Source organism: Psammomys obesus, unplaced genomic scaffold (assembly GCF_907164565.1).
Source record: "Psammomys obesus unplaced genomic scaffold, mPsaObe1.curated_primary_1811, whole genome shotgun sequence".
NCBI classification, from domain to species: domain Eukaryota; kingdom Metazoa; phylum Chordata; class Mammalia; order Rodentia; family Muridae; genus Psammomys; species Psammomys obesus.
In genome coordinates this window covers 650,009-673,996 of record NW_026594240.1, presented here as the reverse complement: position 1 = coordinate 673,996, position 23,988 = coordinate 650,009, and the positions used below count along the sequence as shown (strand labels likewise).

At 52.9% G+C, this 23,988-nt stretch overlaps 2 protein-coding genes across 2 annotated transcripts; both read right to left on the bottom strand.

The window, feature by feature from the left end:
* Positions 1-1,728: 1,728 nt before the first annotated feature.
* On the bottom strand, positions 1,729-4,858 carry Prr13 (proline rich 13). Its single transcript, XM_055618326.1, has 4 exons — positions 4,769-4,858; positions 4,056-4,093; positions 3,490-3,839; positions 1,729-2,293 (listed from the first exon to the last, which is right to left on the bottom strand). The coding sequence occupies exons 2-4, from the start codon at positions 4,072-4,074 to the stop codon at positions 2,246-2,248; spliced, it is 417 nt and encodes a 138-aa protein (XP_055474301.1). The 5' UTR covers positions 4,075-4,093; positions 4,769-4,858; the 3' UTR covers positions 1,729-2,245.
* Positions 4,859-10,106: 5,248 nt separating this feature from the next.
* On the bottom strand, positions 10,107-21,646 carry Amhr2 (anti-Mullerian hormone receptor type 2). The gene is made up of 14 exons (XM_055618290.1): positions 21,618-21,646; positions 20,025-20,110; positions 19,731-19,823; positions 17,751-17,951; positions 17,325-17,507; positions 17,013-17,204; positions 16,688-16,759; positions 16,373-16,491; positions 16,058-16,288; positions 12,051-12,165; positions 11,756-11,928; positions 11,482-11,629; positions 11,227-11,363; positions 10,107-10,463 (listed from the first exon to the last, which is right to left on the bottom strand). Exons 1-14 carry the CDS (start codon positions 21,644-21,646, stop codon positions 10,230-10,232), a joined length of 2,013 nt encoding a protein of 670 aa, XP_055474265.1. The 3' UTR covers positions 10,107-10,229.
* Between the last annotated feature and the right edge of the window lie 2,342 nt (positions 21,647-23,988).

Sequence of the window (23,988 nt, the reverse complement as noted above, 5' to 3'; positions counted from 1 at the left end):
TTACAGCCTACTTCTTCAGGATTGTGGTGTACACTGAAGACTGTTTAGCCTTATGAACTGAACTACTGGATTCTTGTACCTTCTGTTGCTAGACAGCCATTGTTGAGTTATGGGCCAGCTGGACCTATAAGTCATTCTGAAAAAACCCATATATATGATTTTACATTTATTTATATATGCAAATATATTTGTGTATAATATATATTCTATAAATTCTATTCCTCTAGATAACCCTAATACACTAATAAAATGCTTTTAAAAACTTAAAAAGAGGGGCTAGAGAGATGGCTCAGAGGTTAAGGGCAATGGCTGCTCTTCCAGATGGACCTGAGTTCAATTCCTGGTGTCCACATGGTGGCTCACAGCCATCTACAATGAGATCTGGTGCCCTCTGCTGGCGTGCAGGTGGTAGAGCGTTCATATAAATAAAATGTAAAAAGTAATAAAACTTTTTAAAACCACCTAGCTGGGGATGTGGGTCAGTTGCCAGACTATTTACCTGCCATGCACAAGGCCCTGGGTTAGGCCGGAGCACTATATAAAAGGCGTGCCGGCACGCATCTGTAACTCCAGCCGAGTGGACACAGGCAGATTCGGAACTTGTTCACCCTTGGCTTCTTGGTGAGCTTGAGTCTGGACTACATGGGTCCATCAGATCCAGGACATTGTCCAGACAAGGCAAGCATTCTGCTACTGGGCTGTTTGTTTGAGACGGGGTTTCTCTGTGCAGTCCTGACTGTCCTGGACTCACTTTGTTGACCAGACTGGCCTCGAACTCACAGAGATGTTCCTGCCTCTGCCTTCAGAGTGCTGGGGTCAAAGGCATGCTCCACCGCCATCCCCAGCTGAGCCTCTTCACATGTGTGTGCTGTGCATCAGGTTTATCATGACAGCACCTGGGAAGCGGAGGCAAGACCTTCCAGAGGGCCTAGGTTCAATCCCCAGAGACTCAATGGTCTGTAACGCCAGTACCAAAGGATCCTTCGCCCTCTTCTGGCTACTGCAGGAACTGCACACACATAATGCACATGGACACAAGACCAAACTCCTGTCCATACAGATTATATATATGTGATTTAAATTATATATATACACATGATTAAAGTGTCTGATCCAGTGGATTAAGGGCGGAACCCTAAATTGCTCCCTTAAAGCTGATGATCAGGCAAGGATTGAAGACCTCTGCTGGGCATGGTGGCGTAGGCCTTGGCAAAGGCAGGTAGATCTCTGTGAGTTCAAGGCTAGCCTGGTCTACGTATTGAATTCAGGACAGCCAAGGCTACATACTGAGACCCTGTCTTGAAAAAAAAAAAAAAAAAAAACACCTTTGTAGCAAATGAAAACATATGAAGAAATGTCTGTATCAGGGATCCAGGGATCGGTGCAATCGAGTCTGCGATGCCAGCGTCAATTCCGAAGGCTTCGCCCCTCACTGCTAAAAATGCCACTTCAGGCTGGGGTGTAGCTCTGTTGGTAAAGTGCCTCCCGGCAGGCACGGGGTCAGAGTTCAAGCCCATAAGCAGGGTGTGGTTCGAGGGAGTGAGGCTGGCACGCCAAAAGTAGAGGCAGGGGGACCCTACATCAGGGTCACCCTGATTACACAGTGAAGCCTGGGTGATGCGAGGCTCTCAGAGGGAGAAAGACACTGACACTTTGGAGGGTGTGGGCAAGGGTAGCAAAAGTCCAGGGTGTGGAGCCCAGTCAAGGCAATGGCGCAGGTGAGCAGAGGCCAGGAGAGAAGCTTTTATTTAGACATCTGAGACATGTTGAACGAAGGAATAGATTTGGTTCCGGAAGCTCATCAAGCAGAGGGGCCCTGCCTCCCAGCAGCTCCTCGGCTAGCGCAATCAATCGAAGGCCTGCTGGGAGTACAGGTGCCACCAGATCACCGTAATGTACCAGTGCAAAAGGACAGGTGTCCCTCAGATTCTCACAAACCCCCATCGCAAGTATTACAAAAGAAAACGAGTAAAATCACATCGTGCAGATCTTAAAATTGTGTTCACCGTGAAGGTCTCACCACCACCACTGCCCGCTGACCTCAGCAGCCACAGTGTTCCCAGGCAGGGAGAAGGCAGCTTTTGCTGGCAACCTGCTTCCCGTTCTCCCTAGACAGCCAGCACTGACCAGCAGGGGAGGCACAGGTAGGAGCCGGGCAGGGAGCAGAGGGCTAATTCCCCTCTGCTCCACAGTGAAGCTTGATGGAGGGTGGAGCTGCTCGGGGAGGAGGGTCCAGACCCTGCCTTCAGTCAGAGTCGCTGCTGGAAGAGGAGGAGGAGGAAGAGGAGGAATGCTGCAAGGGGAAAGGACAAAGCATCAGATGACCCTGACCGCTCCAAGGGCCATTCTTGATGCCCCACCCTTCCACCCAAACGGCTAGGAGGCCGCGGTCTCAGACCATCCTGCCCAACAAACAACAAAATCAAGGCTTTCCTTCAGCAGTGCGAGTCCAGGCCTGGGTCACGCTGTCCACACTGCACAGAACTGAACACGTCGCCTAGGGGCCAAGACTCTCACTTCCCACACCTAGCCAAGGCCAGGAACATGGAATGAACGTGGCATGAGCAGTTCTAGAAAACAGCTGCTACTTTCTGAGTCCCTACTCATTAGGCGTGAGTAATGATAACAAGGGAGAATCTACACACCCAGGAGAACACAGGGCTGGCAGCTGAACGGGTGCTGCAGCACTCCCAAGCCCCACCAGGGGAAAAGGCGGGGAAGGTGGGAGAGACAGACGGCGGAGAAATCCCATCCAAGGATCCATACAGATTTAGTCCAGAAACTGCCATTAAAAACACTTTTAGACTCTCCCGTGTCCTCTCTCTCACTCAGTGTCTCCTTTTCTTCTTACTGCTCACATTTCTACCACAGACCTAGAATTAGGAGCCCAAACCCACCAAGCAAACATCGGGCATAAAAGCCTCAAGATTGGTGTTCATCCCAGGTCCTCAGGGAAGCTCCCACCCTCACGAATAACAACCAGCATTTCTGTGCAAGGAGGATGTCCTGTAAAGGAAACTCTCCCTTTACCCCAGTCTTTGTTCTTCCTGAGTCACAGGAGGAACGCCTAGGTAACTAACACAGCACCCTGGGAACGCTGGAGGAGATAAACGGAATCCAGGAACTGGGGCCGTATCTCCACTCTGTGAATTATTATACGTGGCTTTGCTTTGTCACAGGACTGACTCAAATGACATATACACAACCTCAGGTGTGTCCAGTTTGCCAAAGGGTACAGCTGGAGTTGGGGAGACAGCAGGAGTTACTGGTAAGGTAGTGAGCACAGAAAGGGAAAACGCTTTTGGAGCTCATTGCCTCCAAGACCTTCCCTTTTCAGATAGGAGGTCCCATGCCTCGATATTGTTAAATTCCTCTCAGGGGGATTCTTTTACATAAAGAAAAGCCATCTGCCAGAGTAAGCCCTCTCCCGTGCCCACAAAATCCCTTCTGCGAGCCCCGCTCATCCCTCATCCTCCCGAGGTCACCAACCTTCCCGTGCTTGTGGTGTTTGTGCATCTTCTTGTGAGCTTTCTTCATTTTCTTCCGAGTCTTCTTGTCTATCACTATTCCTGAGCCTACCATGCCAGGAGCCAGAGGATTCACAGGGCACATGCCAGGAGCAGGAGGTGGGCACGGGGGAGGGTAGGGACCTGAAGGTTGATACCCTGGACACCCTGGCTGTGGTACCGGGTAAGGTGGCCGGCATGGAGGGAAAGCTGGGTTTCCCTGGGGAATTCCTGGAGGGCAGGGGCCAGGAGGGAAGGCAGGATTGACAGGTGGTGGACAGACAGGATTGGCACCTCCTGGGCACACGGCATGGGGCGGATATGGATTTGGCCCTGGAGGGAGAACCAGAGAATAAAGATTAGGACTGTCCAGAACCTCTGTAAACAAATAACAAAAATTACTGCTTTTCTTAACGCTTGTGGAAGGCAGAGGGCGGCAGCAGTGGTCCAATGACTTTGCTTTTTCTTGGGGTTGTGGGGTAGATACAGAAACTTCCTGTTTCATTGCAAAACGAGCTGGGGTGGGCAGAGCAGAGCCCAGGTACTTACCAGCACTAGGGTTCCACATGACCAGGTGCTAGGTCAGCCTAGGAAGCAAAAGAGATAAACACCTGAAGATCCCGGGAAGGCAAGGGGTTTTTCTAGAGCCCTACCCTCCAGCCTCCGCCTCTCTCCGCTCTCACTGATAGCACTACTGCGACCTCACAGCACTCAGGAGGCAGAGGCAGGCGGGTCCCCAAATTCTAGGCTAGCCTGGTCTAAAGGGAGAGTTCCAGAACAGCCAGAGCTACACAGACAAAACCCTGTGTCAAAAAGCCAAACCGAACCAAACCAGGGCAAGTTTCCTTCCTCCTTGCAGCACCCTGAGAGCCTCGCAGCCTGGTCCCTGAACCCTCTGAACCTCAGGAATGCTGCTCCCGGGCCCCTCCCGCTTTGACTGCCTCACCTGGCGGCTAACTCTGCCCCCATTTTCCTGGAAAGGAACCGGAGGCCTTTAACCATCCGCAGTGAGAGAGGGGCCTAAGCTCCTGGTCCCACCCGGGCCACCCCTGAAGTGGAGCGAAGAGAAGGACACTCCAGGTCCCCAAAGGGTTAGATAAGAACAGAGAGAGAAAGAGAGAGAGAGAGAGAGAGAGAGAGAGAGAGAGAGAGAGAGAGAGAGCAAAGAAAGGGCAAACGGAGCGCCTAGTTCCCAGCTTTAAGCGCACCCCTGGCCCAGCTAAGAGGAAAGAAGGGACTCTAGGATGGCAGATGCCTGTCACCTTCCACGACCGCCGGGCCTGCTCCTGTCCTGCTTCCCTGTTTGGGTTCGCACTTCCTGCTCACCCCTATTCATGCTCTGCTTCTGCACCGCCCCTGTGGCCCTGTGACACTACGCGGTCACTCGGCACGATTGGAGAACTGACTTGTCAATCGCTGTGGTCCAACTAAACTGCGGCCACTAGGCGGAGCCTTCGGAAAGCACGGGGCGAGGAAAAAGGCAAACAGACCAGAATCGCTGCTTAGGGCGAGGCCGGGGCAGGGCCAGCTGCCAGCAAACCCCTGAGCCGGGATAGGCTCTCGCTGGTTCTCTGTTTTATGTAGATTGATTGATTTTTCGAGGAGTGTTTCTCTGTGTAGCCCTGGCTGTCCTGGACTCTTGCAGACCAGCTGGCCTCGAACTCACAGCCATCCGCCTGCCTCTGCCTCCCGAGCACTTGAGTTATAGGTGTGCACCAAAGCGCCCGGCTGGATTTGCTATTAATTTATTTTTGTGTTTGAGTGTTCTGCCAGAGTGTATGCTCAACACGCGCCTGCCGGATAACCTCGGAGGTCATGGGATCCCCTGTAACCGAAGTTGGTGGTTGTGAGCCGCCTCGAGGGTGCTGGGAACTGAATTCAGTGTGAGAAGCAAGCGCTCTGAGCTGTCAGTTTGAGGTTACAGTACATTTGAGAGCACAGTACGTTAGGTTTTTGTTGTTGTTTTAAAGGCAGTAGTAGCCTACAGCTGGCTCTTGTCTAATCCAGAGCTTGAAAGAAGAAGAGACTCAGAATTTGAGGACAGGGTTAGCTTCTCAGAGAATTTGAGAGATAGAGAGCCTTGTGGTGGTGGAGCAGGCCTTTAATCCCTGCACTCTGGAGGACGAATCTCTGAGTCTGAGGCCAGCTTGGTCTACAGAGTGAGATCTAGGGCAGTCACAGCTACACAGAGAACCCTGTCTGAAAAAACAAAAACAAACTCAGAAAAAGAAGGAAGTGCCGCTGACCCCAGTGCCACGCCTCAATACTGCCAGCTTCTACCTAACAGCCTGTGGAAAGCGAAGAACCATTCCTGAGGGAAAGACAGATTTCCTAATCTCTCACAAGCTCAAAACAAAAACCTAGAGCATCCTTTTGTTGTTTTTCTTGAGATAGGGCCTCACTGTGTAGCCCATGACAGCAGCTTCCCTACCTCAGCCTCTCTCATGGGATGGAATTACAAGTGTGCCACCCTCTGAGGCATACCCCCCCCCGCCTCTTCCACATTTCCCTCTCATCCTAACCCCAGTGCAACCTAAGTTACCTTTTGTCTCCCCAAAACATCTGGAATTCAGTCACGTCTGCCTTTCTTGCCCCAGCCTGCCATAATCTCCTTGGTTCTATAATTGCCTCATTCTTATTTGGTTGCTTGGTTGTTTGGCTGATTGGTTGGTTGGTTGGTTGGTTGTTTGGTTGGTTGGATGGTTGGCTGGCTGGCTGGCTGGCTGGCTGGCTGGCTGGTTGTTTGTTTGGTTGGTTGGTTGGTTGGTTGGTTGGCTGTTTCATTAGTTGGTTGGTTAGTTGGCTGTTTGGTTGGTAGGTTGGTTAGTTGGTTGTTTGGTTGCTTAGCTATTTCTTGGCTGGCTGGTTGGTTGTTTGGCTGACTGGCTGGTTGGCTGACTGGCTGGTTGGCTGATTGGTTGGTTAGATGGCTGGTTGGTTAGATGGCTGGTTGGTTGGTTGGTTGGTTGGTTGGTTGGTTGGTTGGTTGGTTGGTTGGCTGGCTGGTTGGTTGGTTAGCTGGTTGGTTGGTTGTTTGGCTGGCTGGTTGGCTGGTTGACTGCCTGGTTGCCTGGTTGATTGGCCGGTTGCTTGCGTGGCTATTTGTTGGTTGGCTGGTTGTTTGGCTGGTAGGCTGTTTGGCTGGTTGGGGTTTTGGTGCGCTCTGTCCTGCATGCAACATTTAAGAACTGCTCATTTTCCTTATTGGGTTTATAAAATGAGTTAGAAAGCCAGGCATGGTTGCACTTCCCTATAACCTTAGTACTTGGAAAGCGTAGGCAGAGGAATGTAGTTCAAAGTCATCCTCCTCTGCTACATTTCACGTTCAAGATTAGCCTGAGCTGTATTTTCATATCGCTTAAGGAGGAGGGGAATCCATTATATACTAAATCAACTATATTTTCAATTGATGTAATTCAGTTGTCAGAGGACTGTATAATTCCATTCGTTATTTTGAGTTTTGGTGTGTTTGAAATGGGATCCCCTATGTAGTCCTGGCTGGCCTGGAGCTTGCTATATAGACCAGACTGGTCTGAAATTTACAGCAATCCCTGCCTCTGTCTCCCTAGTGCTAGAATTATTGTCATGTGTCACCAGATCCTGTTCGTTCTTTCTTCTCTCTTTCTCTCTCTTTCTTGGAGAGAGACAGAGTAAGAAAGGAGGTCTCCATCTGCTTCACATGTAACGAGGCTCCTCCTGTCTCAGCTCCCAGATGGTGAGATTATAGTTTCAGGCCATTGTTCCCGGTAAATCAGCACGTTCAGCTTTGTTTTTGTTGTTTTGAGGTAGGGTCTTCCTGTGTGACTCAGGTTGACCTTGGATGAGAAGCAGCCATCCTACTCTGTCTCTCATGGATGCTGGAATGAAAGGAGAGCCACGACTCTCAAAATTTTGTCAAAGATTGTTGGGCTCACACACGTGTGCTTCTGCACATCTAGCTCTAACAGGCGGAGAGCAAACCGTGAAGCAAGCGCTCTGCCTGTGAGCGGCACTCCCAGGCCGTAACACGCCAGGTTTTAAGATACTCTATTTTAAGCGTGTGCGTGTTTTGGCTGCGTGTGTGCCTGCGCACCGTGTGCATGCAATGCCCCCAGAAGCATCCGCTTCCGCTGGGACTGGCGTTACAAACCTTTGTCAGCGGCCCTGTGGGTGCTGAAATTAAATCTGGGTCTTCTGGAAGTGTGACTATAGCTCTTAACTGCTGAGCCATCATAAACATGACTTTAAAAATATTTAGTTTTATGTGCCTTGGTGTGAGGGTGTCAGATCCCCCGGAACTGGAGTTACAGACAGTTGTGAGCTGGAGAGATGGCCCAGTGGTTAAGAGCACTGGCTGCTCTTCCAAAACACCTGGGTTCAATTCCCAGCACCCACATGGCAACTCACAACTGTCTGTAACTCCAGTTCCAAGGGATCTGATTCCTTCATACTAATGCACATAAAATAATAAAATAAAATAAAATAAAATAAAATAAAATAGCTAGGTTTGGCTGCCAAGCCTGTAATTCTAACATGTTGGATCAAGAGTTCAAGGTCATCTTTTACTATGGAGGGAGTTTGAGGCCAGCCTGGGCTACATGATACCCTGTCTATAAACAAAATGATAAACAGATGAAGCACTTCACAACAAGACTTGGACCTTAGTTCTGTACATTTGCTCCTCTCTCTCATCTTATCCCTTCTATACTTTCGGGTTTTTTGTTTGTTTGGTTTGTTTGGTTGGTTGGTTGATTTTGTTTTTGTTTTTCATTTCTTTTCTTGTTTGTTTCCTTCCTTCCTTCCTTCCTTCCTTTCTTTTTCATTTCTTTTCTTTCTTTCTTTCTTTCTTTCTTTCTTTCTTTCTTTCTTTCTCAAAACAGGGTTTCTCTGTGTAGTCTTGGCTGTCCTGAAAATTAATCCTGTCTTAATCTATAGAATCTGAAGGAAAACGTGTACATTTATCTTTTAAAACACACCCTTTTGAAAATATATGGAATGGGGGTTGGAGAGATCATTCAGAGGTTGAGAGCACTGGCTGCTCTTCCAAAGGTCCTACGTTCCACTCCCAGCACCCACATGGTGGCTCACAACCACCTACAGTGAGATCTGGTGTGCAGGCAGAACACTGTATAAATAATAAATAAATCTTAAAAAAAAAAAAAAAAAAAGAGTTGCTGTGGCCATGGTGTCTCGTCACTGCAATAGAACACTGAACTAGAACTGTAACTCAGAGTTCCAGGCCAAAATGATGGAACATTTGGGTTTGGAGGATGATGATAGCTACATAATAGTGTGAATTAATTTAATGCTGCTGAAGACGTGCATTTGAAAAAAATATTTTATATGGAATGCTTCACAAATATGTGTGTACCGTACAGGACCCCGGTAGGCTGTGTCGCTCTGCTTTTAGTGTCTCTGCTGCAGAAGCAGTTTAGTGTGCTGCTGTTTGCGTGATGCTTATCTTTGTGTGCTCCGTGTGCCCCCCACTTCCCCGGCACTGGGATTACAAGCGTGTGCTACAGTTCACAGTTCATGCAGTGCGAGGGTGGAACCCAGGGCTTTGGGCATACCCGTGGGCTCTCTGCCAGCAGAGGGCTGTCAACATCCCGCTGCTGCTGGGAAATTCCTGCCTCCGTCAGCTTCAGCCTCAGCACCCTGTGTTCAGGAAGCTCTCCTGTCACCCCTGACACAGCACCCCACTTTGTGCACTTCAGAGACCTCAGAACCTTCAGGGCAGCGCTTCATCCTGACCCTCCTGTCCCCCAGTGCCCAGCAGGAGATGCTGCCATTTGAGAAGTGCTCCTGGCGGTGCTCGGGAGATGGATTAGACATTAAAAGGCATGTATTGCTCTTCCTAAGGACCCAAGTTCAGTAGCAAGCAGCTCACAACTCCAGCTCCAGGAGTATCCAATGCCTTTGGCCTCTGCAGCCATCCTCTTATGTACATACCGCACCCTCGCGTGCGCGCACACGCACGCGCGCACACACACACACACACACACACACAGACACACGAAACTATACATAGTTTAAGTAATATAAAGAAAATCTTCAAAAATAAATGTTGGTGCCGGCCATGGTGGCACGCACCTTTAATCCTAGCACTGGGAGACAGAGGCAGGTGGATTTCTGTGATTTCAAGGCCAGCCTGGTCTACAAAGTGAGTTCCAAGCCAGCCAGAGCTCCGTAGTATAGTGAGGCCTTGTGTAATAATAAATAAATAAGCAAATGCCAGCACCCCCGGCCCATGCTGGGACTGCTGAGGAAAGAGGATTGTTGCAAGTTTGAGGCTAGCCTAGGCTACATGGTGAGTAGTAGTCAGCCAAGGCTACACATCAGGACCCTGCCTCAAAACCAATAATAAATAAATTGCTGAAGGTATAGCTTAGGAGCTCAGAGCAACTACTGCTCTAGCAAAGGACCTGTTCCCAGCACCCACATGGCAGCTCACAGCTGCCTGTAACTCCAGCTCCAGGGGCTCAGACACCCTCTCTGGCCTCCAACGTCTCCTGCATGCACGTGGTAGACACAAACTCACAGACACGTGTACTATAAACAAACAGACCTTAAAGCAATCAGCACACTTTGGTGGAAAAGCAGAGCAGGGCGTCGGGCCCAAGGACACCAGGGAACCCTGGCTTTATTCTCTTCTTTCCTGAGCGCGTCCACCCATGGGTTAGGGACCACGGACAAAGACAGCAATAGGTGTACTACGATCACAGGGGTGCGCGCGCACAAACTCGTTTACACGTGAACGCTGGTGCTGACAGGCTGAGGACGAGAGCCAGGGAGGCAAGGGCCCTGCTGAGGCCTGCAGGGGAGAGTGGCAGAGGCAGGCGCAGAGGGGCAGGGAGGCGGGCAGCCCTGAGGAGGGAAAGCCAGGGCTGCCAGGCGCTGCTGCACACAGTCCGCCGTGAGCCGCGCTTCGGGATCCGCATCCCAGCAGTCTTCCAGGAGTTCCCTCAGCCCCCCGGGGTCCTGCGGGAAGGACTAGATGGCAGGCCTGGCCCAGCGCCCCGCCCTGCCCTGCCCGCCCCCTCCCCCCACGGGTGGGGTATCCCCGCCCAGCCCCCCCACCCCCCCCCCCCGGCCCTGCCCCCCCAGCCCAGCCCTCCAGCCCAACCCCCCAGCCCAGCCCCTGAAGCCCTGCCCCTTGAGGTCTGTTCCCTGTGACAGACTCCATAGGGTCTGCCTTTGGCTCTGAGGAGAATTCAGGCCGACAAGTCACGCTAACGGAAAGGTGCTCTTTCCTTCAGTCAAGCAGTGCGTCCTGCAGGCAAAGCCTGGCTTCCATTAGCCAACCCAACAGACGCCTGTACGGTAGGAAGTTCAGGCAGGAGAGGGGCGAAGGGGCAGCTCGGAAACTGATCGTGAAGAGCTCTGCGCTTTCACTGTCAGGTCTTGCTATGCCTAGACCTAGGTATCCTGGTGTACCCAGAACCGGCTTGAATTGGCCCAGAGCAGAAACACAGCTGTCCAGCACAAAATGGTGGGACCCTGGGTTGAATTTGGGGAGCTACAGTACCTGAAGGGACCCTGTCATGGGGGCAGAGCTCCGAGGAGGAGAGAAGTCCTAGAGGGCTTCCTGGGGGAGGTGACTGAGCCAAAGACGTAACTGATGGAGGAAGGGGAAGGTCCAGGGCTCAGGTGGGCGACCCACGTGTCCGGAACGTACAGAAGGGAAAGGTACACTGAGGCCGGCGTCTCCCGGTCCCCGGCTGGCCAGCCCGTGGCTCCTTACCGTGGCAGAGCAGCTCCACGCAGCCGGGATGCTGGGGCGCTTCCTCTCCTCCACCGCCAAGGCCCAGAGCTCGCAGGCGCTGGGGTTGCTGCCCAACTCTGCCTCATAGGCCAGCTGAAAAGGTGGGGGCCTGCGGTCTGGAAGAGACAGGCACAGACTGTCAACCCAGCGGGCGAGGGGTGTCAAGGCCTCCTGGAATGGGCCAGAGGCGCGTGCGAGCCCTCATCAGCCAGGCCGGTGGGGTGGCGACCTTACCCGGCCTCAAGTCTGAGCAGCGGCTCAGGATCTCCCACAGGAGCAGAGCCAGGGAGTAGACGTCGGCCCTCTGGAGGGCCGTGCCCCAGTCCTGGAGGTCCAGAGTCTTGTCCAGGAGCTCGGGAGCCATGTACCTCTGGGTGCCGGCCTGCAGGACGAGATGCGGGAGGCCAAGGGCGGCTCTGCGGCAGCCGGTCCTGAAGCTCTGGTCCACCCGCCCCCAGTTACAGCCTTGGCCCTGCCCCGTGTCAGGTCTCACGTCAACCACACTCACTTCCAAGATGGCAGCTGGGCCTCGGGGCTGAGCAGGGGCCGAGGCAGGGGGCTGAGCAAGGCCAGGCAGCACCAAGGCCAGGCCCAGGTCTCCAATGGCACAGGACCTGTCCTCTCGGATGAACACATTCTGGCTGCTCAGGTCTCGGTGAGCAATGCCCGGTTTGTATCGGCCTGTGGGGAGAGCCACAGCTTTGGGGCGCTGGCCACTGCCCCCCCCCGCCCTGTAAACGAGGGAGAACGGCACACTGATGTGGCCCCCCACTGCCCCGCCTCCCTGCTGCTGGCTGCCTTACCGTCCTGCCAGCGCTCCTGGTGGAGAAATGCCAGGCCCTCAGCCAGGGACAGAGCCATCCTCAGGGAACTTCCCCAATCACTGGTGTACTGCGTCAGGTAGTGGCACAGGGAGCCCTGGAGGAGGGCAGAGGGAGGAGCCAGGCACAGAGCTGGGGGGGGGGGGCTTCACTCCAGGGAGCAGGGAGCTCCTGACAGACCACACACCAGCCTGCTCCACCCTGGCACACAGACGCCCTGACAGAACCAGGTCAGGGCACTGCAGATAGTGGGGGCAAGGACTGTCAGTCAAAGTGACAGGAACATAGTAACTCTAGTTGGTGTGATACTGCAGGCCTGCCACCCCAGCACTCAGGAAGTACAAGGAAGAGGATTAGGAACAAGCCAATCTGGGTTAGAGGAGACCCTGCCTGAGAGTGTGTGCGCGCGCGCGCACACACACACACACACACACACACACACACACACTATAGCTAGACATGGCAGCACTCGCAGGGAATCTCAGATCTCAAGACACAAAGGCGGGGAACTCCTATAGTTAAGGCTGAACATGGCTGGGGTGGGGCGTGACTCAGCTCACTGGTGTTGAGCACTTACTCTGCCCCACGCCCTTCAAACAAGCCCTCCCTCGACCCTCAGGAGGACCCCAGGGCCAAGGTACTGTGATCACCGTCAATTCTGTAGTTCTTTTCCTTTTTCTTTTTTCCCTCCGTTATTAAAAAAAAAAAAAAAAAAGCAAAACAGTAACAGTAAACGTATTTGTGTGGGGCACGTATATGGCTACCCACAGGCGACGAGGCACATGTGGAGGGCAGAGGATGCTGGGCAGAGGAGGTGGCTTTCCCAGCAGGCCTTCTTCAGGGTCCTTTGTCCTTCTCCCTTCCTCCCCTCCCCCTTCTTTCAGGCAGGATCCCACATCACACGATGTATGTGTGTGGCCCTGGCGCACACCTCATCACTATGAGGCTGCCAAGGTGCTTGCGGGGAGCCTCCTGCCTCTGCCTCCCAGGGCCCGAGCGCAAGCGTTGCACGCTGCGGCACACCAGGCTGCGGGTGGGGCTGGGCGGGTGCCGAGTAAGTTCGCCTGAGGTCAAAGGGCGAGGCAGGAGTGCAGCCGTCACCCAGGCAGTCTCGGGGGCTGACTCAGAAGATTCAGGACAAAGGTGGTCCAGGGTGGCTGTCCCGTGACCCGGGTGTAGGCCTGCACGCACACACACTGGGCGGAGCAATGGAGGAGGAGGGGCTGGAGCAGCCTGTCACTGGCAGGCTGACACCTTCATAGCTGTGGAAGCTGTGTGCAGGAAGCACTGGGCCTCAGGAAGGTGACCGGGACTTGGAGACTTCAATAAACCGCAGTGTAAAGATGCACTAAATATCACGGCTGTAAGGCAACGAGCAGCATTTGTGAAAGGCAGAGGGAGCTAAGAGACCAGGAAGGAACTGTACGTCTGCGTGCATGTGTGTTCGTGTCGTCTGTGTGTCTGTGTGTGTTCTTTTGAGACAGGTTCTCTCACTAACCCGGAGCCACTCAGTGGGCGGCCTGGCCAGCGGGCCCCAGAGGCCTGTGTCCACCTCTTAAACACACAGCAGCTCGCTGGGTTTCCCGCTTCCTTTCCTTGTCCTGGGGGTCACAGGCTCACACACCGCACCCAGCTTTCGTTTGTCCTTTCTTCTTTAACAGTTACTTTACTTTTAGCCAAGTGCAGTGGTGCACGCCTTTAATCAAAGAGGCAGAGGCAGTAGGATCTCTGTGAGTTCGAGGCCAGCCTGGTCTACAGATTGAGCCCAGGACAGCCAGGGTTACACAGAGAGACCCTGTTTGAGGCAAACAAACAAGCAGAACTGTGTTTTGCTTTTGGGTTGGGGGGTGTGACTCCCTGGTTCTGAGCACACAAGGCTTTTAGTAGGCCACACCAGGCAGGAGCTGCCTATAACTCCAGCTCCAGGAGACCTGATGCCCTTATCTCTGCACACCCACACTCACTCGTGTGCACACGCCCACAGGCAGACAGGAACACAAACCTATAAATAAAAATAAGCCTAAAAAATTTAAGTGTGTCTGTATATGTTTATGTGTGAGAGAATGCATGTTTACAGGTGCCCATGGAGACCCACAGCTGGGGTCACGGGCAACTTTTGTCCCCCCCCCCCCCCCCGTGTGGGCGCTAGGAGCCTAGGTCCTCTGGGAGAGCAGCCAACATTCTTGGCTGCGGAACCATCCCTTCTGCCCTGGATCTGGCTTGTGTAAGTTCTGACTAAGCCTCCTCAGCAGGCCGCAAAGTCATTTCTCAATGCGGTCAAAAGGGAACTTTCCAGAACTCAGGATTGCAGCAGTAACAGCTGTGAAGGCTGACCCAGGCCTGGGAAAGGGTCACTGCATTCAAGCACTGACAGGCTGGGAGCAAAGGCGGGCAGGGATCTGACTAGGATTAGCAGGAGGTGCACACTCTCAAGTCACAGATCCCGGCAGGTCAGTTTCCTTTTCCCATCGAAGGATGGTCCTTTCTACCTCACAGTACACTTCTAAAGGCAAGGAGCCAGGGTGCAAAGCGCCCGGACAGTGGACGCCCAATGCCTCCCAGTCAATGGCAGGTCCAGGCTCCACGAGGCCCCACCTTTGCCTACTTCCTCCTCTTCACTCTTTTGTTTTCTTTTGGATAGGGTCTTACTGTGTAGCCTCGGCTGGCCTTGAACTCACAACTCCGCCTGCCTCCCAAATGCTGGGGTCTGGGTGTGTGCTACTGCACTCAGGCCTGTTTTGTTTCTTTGAGTCATGGCCTTGTGCTGCCCGGGCTTGCCTGAGATTCACTTCCATCCCCTCCTGTCAGCCTCCCAAGTGCTGGGATTACTCAAGTCTCACCACACCCAGCTTCCCTCCTCTTCTCACCTCAGATCACACACATTCCTCTTTATATTAAAAAAAATATTAATAACCTAAGGGACTGGAAGAGGGGCTCAGCAGTCACACTGGCTGCTCCCCAGGGGACTGGGTTTCATTTCCACAGAGCAGCTCCCCCGAACTCCAGCCCCGGCAGGTGTGTGCTTGGCTCGCTCTCACGGGCACCAGGCATGCCGTGGTGGACAGAGGTCCATGCTGCTGCAACACCTATACACGCGATTTGTTCTCAGCTATTGTTATCATTATGGGAGGGGGAGGGAGAGGGAGGGGGAACGGTGTGTGGAGGTCAGAGGATAATGCGGTGGAGCTCTCTCCTTTCACCTCGACATGGGTTCTGGGGCTCGAGCTCCGGTCCCCAAGGCCTGCACAACAAACCTCCTTACCAGCTCAGCCCTCGGGTAGGATCTCGGTATTCGTTCTTTTACTTTTTAAAATGATTTGTTTACTTTTATGTGCATTGGTGTTTTACCTGCCCGTGTGTCTGTGTGAGGTGTCAGAGCCCCCGGCACTGGAGTTTCGGACAGTTGTGACCTGCCCTGTGAGCACTGGCGGGAATTGAACCTGGTCCTCTGGAAGAGCTGCCAGTGCTCTTAACCACCGAGCCGTCTCTCCGGCCCTCTTAGTATTATTTCATTTCTCACAGAATCCGGTGCCCTCTCCTCTAGCTCTTTGCACACTCAACATTTGCTCCTTCTGTCTGTTTATCCATTTCTGTGACCCATTAGTCTATACAACCTGTAAAATCAGGGGCCATGTGTGCTTTCTCGGCGCCTGGCAGTACTTGTCATATAGTCTATAAGTATTGGTTAAATGCACACAGAAATGAGTTTGGAAACCATGCCTGGAACGTCTAGCCAGGCAGAAGTAGAACACACCTGTGATCCCAGCGCCTGGGAGGCAGAGGCAGAGGCAGCTGGAGCTCTGAATTCGAGGCCAGCCTGGTCTACAGAGTGAGTCCAGGACTACATAAACAACGGTCTTAAATTACTCTAAGGGAAGCATGAAGCAGAGGAGGGTGGGTGAGGCCCCGCTGTCACGCAGCACCCGCTTCCACGAGCACACACACGGGCACAGCGCACACACAGACCGCAGACATTTCTCTGCCCTCACCTTAGGGTACAGCTCCAGTACCAGCAAAGGCCCAGAGGGCAGGGGCCCAGGCGCCCCCTGGCCAGCAGTGATAAACCGCGCGATGTGGTCGTGCCGTAGGCCGGGCAGCTGATACACAGCTCTCTCAGCTCGGAACTGGGCCACAGCCCTTGGGGGAAAGGCCTTGATGGCTACCATCTCACCCTGCAGCCTCCCGGCCCAGACGACTGCATGACCTCCTTCCTGGATTACCTGGTGGGGAGACATGGGCTGAGTGTGGCTGAGTGTGGCCCGCAGACCCCAGGGTGCCAGGGCCCACCCCCCTTCCCGGGGCACCTGAGAAAAGCAGAGCTCAGCCAGCTCAGGCAGTTCCTCGATGCAGTCTCCACCTGAGCCAGAGCCCGGCTCCGGGTCTGCCTCACCGTGCACTCCGCAGGCCTTCCTCTGCAGCAAGGCTGAAGCGGAGAAGACTTAGGGTAGGCTGCCCGGGGGTGGATACTCCCAGGGGGCCATGCAGGAAGAGAGAGCTTCTTGCAGGGAAATGTGGGCTACCCAGATCCCAGGACTGGGGGAGCAGCAGAGCCCCGAGAAGGCATGGAGCCTTGGGGACACTTCCGGCTGTCTCGAGGGAGGGGCGGGAGAGATCAGTACCCAGGATGATGCTGCTGAGCAGCAGTGTGAGGAACATTCCCAGCAGCAGCAGAGCCATCCAGATGGGCCCACCTGGACCTGGACCGCAAGGCAAGAAGGCACGTGGGTGAGCACTGGGCCTCTCCTCTCTTCAAAGAGACTGCTTTGCAAACCACCCCCATGCTGGTCACAAGCCCCCTTATCTCCCAGTCACTAGGGCAACCAACTTCCCAAGGCCACAGGAGGAAAACTCCGGGTGTGTGTGTGGGGGTGAGAACTCGCCCTGCTCTCCTCCGGACCTATGCTCTGTCCCTCCGCGCTCTAGGACCCCGAGGAAGGCATCTACCTGGGGTGACCTGGGGGTCCTGGGGGCCAGGAGTCCCTTGGTTCCCTGAAGGAGGCAGATGGCTGTAATTGGCATTGCAGAAGTCGGTCCCACAGGAACACGTGAAGAGAGTGGAGCTGGGGCTGGGGTGGGCCCGAGGCGTGGGGTCACAGTGGCGGGATTCGCAGCCTGGCTCGTCACTGTCCCGGCATCCTGACGGGGTGGTTGGGGGCAGAGAACAAACGCCTTCCCTACCCCTCCACACACTCCAGTCTCCCCTTCCCTCTTGGCTGCCTCTCCCCTACCCCAGCTCTCATCCACCAGATAGTTCACCTTGCATCTCCACTTGTGCCCGGCCGTGGGTCAGATTCCAGATTCCAAAGCAGCAATGGCTGTAGAGGCAGCGAATGCCCTTGGGGGGCCCTGGTCCCGCGCCCAGCACTTCCCCCAGGGTCTTTGTGCTCCCGCGCACGCCAGGAGCCTCGAAGAACACACAGGTTCTCCTTTTTGGGGACACTGAAGTCCAAGGTAAAGAAAGGGGAGTCAAGAAGGGAATGGAGGCAAACAGCAGCCAAGGGACAGATGACGAAAGGTGATGTCTGCATCTCAGGTGGATCAGCAGAGGCCTGGTGTGTGGTCCACACCTCGGAGCATGTGGCTTTGCCCTTCGTATTCATTCATCCAGCTCACCCACTTCTTCCAAATGGCCCCTGCTTCCCCTCCTGATGTAGGGACCAAGCCCTCTCTGTAGACACTTACCTTGTGCAGCCGTAGGAAGCAGTATCCAAAGCCACAGCATCCCCAGCACCCTGCTAAAGGGTGGCATCAGGACAGCAAAAAACGGGCACAGCTGCCCCAGCCAGGCTTCCGACAGATACAGGGCACTGTGGGCTCCCAAGCCCTCAATCCCCAACTCCGCCTCCCTCTGTCCCATCCCAGTCTCTGTGGGGGAGAAGGCTGCTGTGGGGGAGAGAAGGGAGGGCTGGAGAACCAGTCTCATATCCTTTCTCCAACCACCTCCTCTTTCCTCTGCAGAGGGGGAGGCAGGGACCTTGGCTGCCTGGCTGGGAACCCTGTGATACCAGCTCCACGTCTCTACCCTCTGCTGACCTTGAAGAAGGTGCTGGATCTCCTACCTTTCTCAAACGGAGCTGCTCAGCTCTGCCCAAGATGGTTCCCATATCCCGAGGGCTCAGATCTGTACATTCTCCACGGCCCATACTGGACTTGATTTCATTTTCCAAACTCAAAAATCAGAAAGGATATGGATAGTTTCAGAGTTAAAAAAAAAAAAAAATCACAGGTCAGGTGTGGTGGTGCACCCCTTTGATCTGAGCACTCACTCGGGAGGCAGAAGCAGGTGGATCTCTTTGAGTTTGAGGCCAGCCTGGTCTACAGAGTGAGTCCAGGACAGCCAGGGCTGTTACACAGAGAAACACTGTCTCAATCGCCAGGCTGGTGAGATGGCACAGTGGTCAAAAGCACTCACCATTCTCTTAGAACCAGGTTTGGTTCATCCACATGGCAGCTCACAACTGTCCATGATTCCAGTCCCAGGAGATCTAACACCTGCCCCCCAGCACAAACATATATGCAGGCAAAACACCAATGCACATAAATAAAAATAATTTATTAAAAAAAGAAAAAACATTGAAAATGGTTATAATTCCAGCACTCAGGAGGCAGAGGAAAGTAGATCTCTCTGAGTTTGAGGCCAACCTCGTCTATATGGTTCCAGGACAGCCAGAGTTAAATAGTGAGACCCTGTCTTGGAAAATAAATGGTTAGAATGGTAAACTTTGTTGTGTATTTTACCATAATGAAGAGAGGAAACAGCTAACATAATAGCAGGCACTCACCTAGCGTGTCTGGCACAAGCAGCAGGGAGCACTCACACGCATAGTCCTTCCATCGCTGAGAAGATAGTTACTGAGCATCGCCAGTGTTTTAGAGAACTGCCAGGCTGGGCATTTTTAAGGCATTTAGCTTTTTTTGCTAAGATATTTACTATTTTTTTCTTTTATTTTATTAATTACACTTTATTCACTTTGTACCCTCCCATAAGCCCCGCCCTCCTTCCCTCCTCCTTCCCTCCTTCTTCACGAATGCCCCTCCTCAAGTCCACTGATAGGGGAGGTCCTCCTCTCCTTCCTTCTGATCTTAGTCTATCAGGAGTGGCTGCATTGTCATCTGTGGCCTGGTAAAGGCTGCTCCCCCCTCAGGGGAGGTGATCAAAGAGCAGGTCAATCAGATTATGTCAGAGGCAGTCCCTTTTCCCATTACTATGTTAAGATATTTATTATTATTTCCACTGTATAGGTAAGAAAATTCAGCATAGGTGAGGTGTTCATGGTCATTCTGAGTAAAAAAAAAAAAAAAGGCAGAGCTGGGATTTGACCCTTGGGTATTATGAATCCAAAGCGCAGGCTCTGGTCTCTGCGTTGTACAGGGTTGCCTTAAAACAACTGCACACTTCAGTGAGTAAAGAAAAGTTTCCATACTGAGCATGCGGAGCACACCTTTAATCCCAGCACTCGGGAGGCAGAGGCAGGTGGATCTCTGAGTTCGAGGCCAGCCTGGTCTACACGGCAAGTTCCAGGACAGAGATGGCGACACAGCCTGTGTCTCCAAAAAATTTCCACTGTTTGCAATATTTCAGTTTTTGAACTGGATTGCTGGGAAGTGTGGAGCAGCTAACTCTTCTCTCCAGGCTAACAGCTGGGAAGTTCACAGTCTCACCACCGGAGGGCAGCAGACTCGGGAGAGGCTGGTCCCTGCGGGCCAAGCGCAGGGGACGCACCTCCAAACCCTCCTGAGCTTCGGTGCTATGAACTACAAAGGGAGGCCAGCGCGTGTGGACAGGGCACGTCCTAAGAACAAAGCGTGCGCGGCTTGTGATGCAAGCGCCCGTTTCCACAGCGTGAGCATCTGGCTCCAAAGGGGATCCTGGCTTCTGTGCCTGTGGCAGCTAGCTGCCTGGAAACCCTTTCCCAGAACGACCTAGCTTAGCTGAGAGGCGAGGGTTCGGCTCACGGGAGGCGGCGGCCAGGGCTAGGCGGCGGCAGTGCTTCCCTGGCCCTGTGAGGTGCAGGCCGCTGCGCTCAGTTCCTGCCCACTTCCTTCAGCAGGATCAGATAAGCGGGACGTGGCACTGAAGATCAAATGGCTCCTTCCGTCTGGAATGTCTCTGGAGAACCTCTCCTCCAGAGGGGGAGCGGGGCGAGGCTGGCTCCTCCGCTAGGCCTGGGGTCACCACTTCTTTTGAAGACAGAAACAACCCAGAAGCCAGTCCTGGTGCTCACTCCTGTGGTTTCAGCATCTGGGGGGAGGGGGCAGGGGGCCTGCTGCAAAGTTGAGGCCATCTTGGTCTACACAGTCCATCCCGGGCCTTGTCTCAAAGTGGGGTGGTTGGACAGAACCCCAGCTGGAATCCTACGCACCAGCACAAAACTGTGGCTGCACACCCGGATAAGCCAGGCTCAGCGAGTAAGGGCGTGCGTCCTTGTTTTCACAGAGAAGCCAGCACCCTCTTCTCAGACATCTAAGCGCACACGCATCTCCACAGTCTCCCCTCCCCGTGTGTGTGTGTGTGTGTGTGTGTGTGTGTGTGTGTGAGAGAGAGAGAGACACGGTCTGTGATCTCAGCTACTTAGCTGAGGTAGGAGGCTTCAAGGTCTGCGGGGTACAGCCTAGGCAGCTTACAAAACACCCCAGGGCTTGAGAGGCACAGGCGGGGCGGGTGTGTGTGGGGAGACAGACGCTGAGAAAGGTGGAAAGGGCCTACAATGGGAGCCAGGGCTGGAGAAGACGCGGGTGTCTCCGCCACATCTGGCTTTCCGCTGTCCACTGACTTCCTTCTTTTTCACCACCAGCCACACACAGCGAGACAGCTTTGTAGATGGAGCTGTCTCTGCCGCCTCAGTGCTGAGATCCCAGATGTAAGCCACCACCACCTTGGCCTGTATCTATTCTTTGAACCTATTTCAGTGTTGTGTATGCACACGTTCATGCCAGGCACGTGTGGAAGTGCGGCCAGCCCTCTCACTTCCTGAGGATTCAAACTCTGGCTGCTGGGCTTAGGGGCACGTTGAGCCATCTAGCCAGCCCCTTTTTACATCTGTTACTTAAAAGATTTTCTTTTGATTATTAGAGACAGGGTCTCAGTAGCCTTGGATGTCATTTCTCTCTTTTTTTGTTTTTTGGTTTTTGAGACAGGGTTTCTCTGTGTAGCTCTGACTGCCCTGGAACTCACTTTCTAGAGCAGGCTGGCTTCACACTCAGGTCTGCCTGTCTCTGCTTCCTGAATGCGGGGATTACAAGAGTGCACCCCCACCCCCGCCCCACTTGCAGCCAGCCCCCCCCCCCAACTGCTTTGTTTTGTTTGGAGCAAGGCCTCCCTGTGTGTCCTCGGCTGAATTGAACTCACCGCTATCTACCTGCCTTTGTCTGCACCAGGAGGGCTGGGACTGAAGATGTGTTCGTCCACATTTGCTGTCCACCCTCGGCTCTCTGTGGACGTGCTGCACTTGTGGACTTCAGAAAACAACAGCACTTTGTTCTCTCCTTCAGGCACATGGATCCCAGGGGTTGAACTCAGGTTGTCAGAACCCACAGCGAGGGCCCTACCCGCCCAGCCCCCTCCAGCCCATCGGCATCACTGCCACAAGGAAGCCCCAAGTCTTTGGGAGCACATAGCTACTGAAAGAAGCCACTGGTCTGCATCCAGGAGGCTGGCAGTAATCTGGAAAATCTTAAGGAATGGGTACTAGCAAAATGGTCTGAGGGGTGAATAGAGGAAAAACAAAACGGGGTGTGACTTGCTTCCACTGACTTTGGGAAGGAGAATAATTACATCTGCAACCTGAGAAGGCAGCAGGTGACTGGGGTGGGGGAGACTGTGGACACACTAATAAGCTAAGGAGGGAACCTCAGGGAGGCTGAAGATGAAAGGAAAACCACAGAACAAAATGAGGCGGCCTTCACACCAACCAACAAAAACTCCATATTTCTTTCCAGAAAGGGGGGATGGGGCAAACTGGTGGGGACATAAACATGTCTGTGATGAGATGAGGAACAGTTTGAAGAAATTCCAGCTTCCATTTTCTCGTCAAGTACAAAGTGAGGTCAGGACAGAAGAAACAACTGATAGCACCTGTCTCACACGAAACTACAGAGGCCTTGATGACAGGGTCTGCCACACTTAGCATTCTGCCTTAGCTTTAGCAACATCAAATAGCAGAGGCTCAAAAAAACAAAACAAAACAAAACCCATTTATTTAATGAGCAGCTTACACTACTCTGAGCTCAGTTTCAGGCTGTTAAACCACTTCATCTGGCTGGGCATAGTGGCACTTACCTTTAAGCCCAGCACTGGAGAGGCAGAGGCAGGCAGATCTCTGAGAGTTGAGATTAGCCTGGTCTACACAGAATTCCAGGCTAGGCAGGGCTACAAAGAGAGACCTCTTCTCAAATAAATAACTAACTATAGAAATAAAAATAAACATCTGAGATGGCTCAATCAGTAAAGAGCTCACGATAGCATGAGTTAAAATTCCTCAGCATGATAGAGATCCACCTGCCTCTGCCTCCAGAGTGCTATGATTAAAGGCATGGGGCCATGACCACCTGGCTTCAATTTATTTATTTACTTACTTTGGTTTTCATGACAGGATTTCTCTGTGGAGCCCTGGCTCTCCTGTTTCAAACTCAGAAATGTGCCTGACTCACTCTCCAAAGAGCTAGGAAGAGAGGCCTGTGCCATCATGTATGTATATGCAGGTCTTTTTCCTTTTTTTAAGATTATGTATACAATGTTCTGCCTGCATGTACATCTGAGCGACAGAAGGGGGCACCAGATCTCATTTTAAATGGTTGTGAGCCACCATGTGGTTGCTGGGAACCGAACTCAGGACCTCTGGAAGAGAAAGCAGTGCTCTCAACCTCTGAGCCATGTCTACAGGCCTGTATGTGCAGGTCTTGAAACAAGGTGGAAGGCAACGGATACACAAAGTTGTCTTTCAGGTGAACACCTGCATTCATAGGCAGAGGGGTTGAGATGAATGTCTGAGTACATGCCTGTAAGGAGAGCACTTGGGAATCCGAGGCAGGATTTCCTTGAATTCAAAGCCAACCTGGGATACACAGATCTTATACCAACAAAAAAAAGAAGGGGGTGGGGGGTTGGGTTACACGGAAATCCCTCTATTTATTTATTTATCTATCTATTTATTTATTTCTAAAAACAGGGTTTCTCTGTGTAGGCTGGACTTGCTTTGTAGAGCAGGCCTCCAACTCAGCAAGATTAGCCTACCTCTGCTTCCCCAAGTGCTGGGATACAGGCGTGCGCCACCGTGCCCAGCTTAGAAATCCTTTGCAACTTTTTTTTTGGTAACTCTAAAATTATCTTATTGAAAAGGTGGGTAGAGATGTAGCTTGGTTGGCAGTGTGCTCTTCTAACATGCACACGGCCATTGAGTACAGCCTGTGAACCTAGCACTAGAGAAGTGAAGGCAAAAAGACAAATGTTCAGGATTCTCAGCTACATAAGCGTTTGGGAGCCTGTCCTCTGCTAGTGTGTCAAAAAACAACAAAACAAAAACAAAACCACCAAAGCAGGGTGTGGTGATGAGTGGAGTGGCAGCTGGAGGTAGTTAAGGGCACTGAATACTGGTCTAGAGGACCCAGGTTTGAATCCCAGCACCCACAAGGCAGGTCACAATGGTGTAACTCCAGTTCCAGGACGTCTGACGCCCTCTGGCCTCCAGGAGCACTCTACACATGTGGTGCACAAAACACCCACACACCAAGTAAAAAACTAACTCTCAAATCCCAGCACACACAGGCAGAGGCAGCGACTGGCAGCTGGGTCTCTGCCTTTTAGGTCAGCCTAGTCTCCTCCATAGTGAGTCCAGGACAGGCAAGGTTACACAGCTCAGGGCTAAAGGCCTAACCACCTGAGTTACCCCGTACTCTTTGGTGGAAGAATCGACTGACTCCT

Bases quoted from the DNA above. Each gene is read 5' to 3' on its own strand.
- Prr13 (XM_055618326.1), bottom strand. The intron at 2,294-3,489 runs GTTGGTGACCTC...TTCCCCTTGCAG, and splicing joins AACACCACAAGCACGGGAAG to CATTCCTCCTCTTCCTCCTC.
- Amhr2 (XM_055618290.1), bottom strand. From the start codon at position 21,646: ATGCCGATGGGCTGGAGGGGGCTGGGCGG. The intron at 16,289-16,372 runs GTGCCCCGGGAA...TCTCCCCACCAG, and splicing joins CTGAGCTCTGCTTTTCTCAG to GTAATCCAGGAAGGAGGTCA. The intron at 12,166-16,057 runs GTGAGGGCAGAG...GCCCTCCTCCAG, and splicing joins TACTGGAGCTGTACCCTAAG to GGCTCCCTGTGCCACTACCT.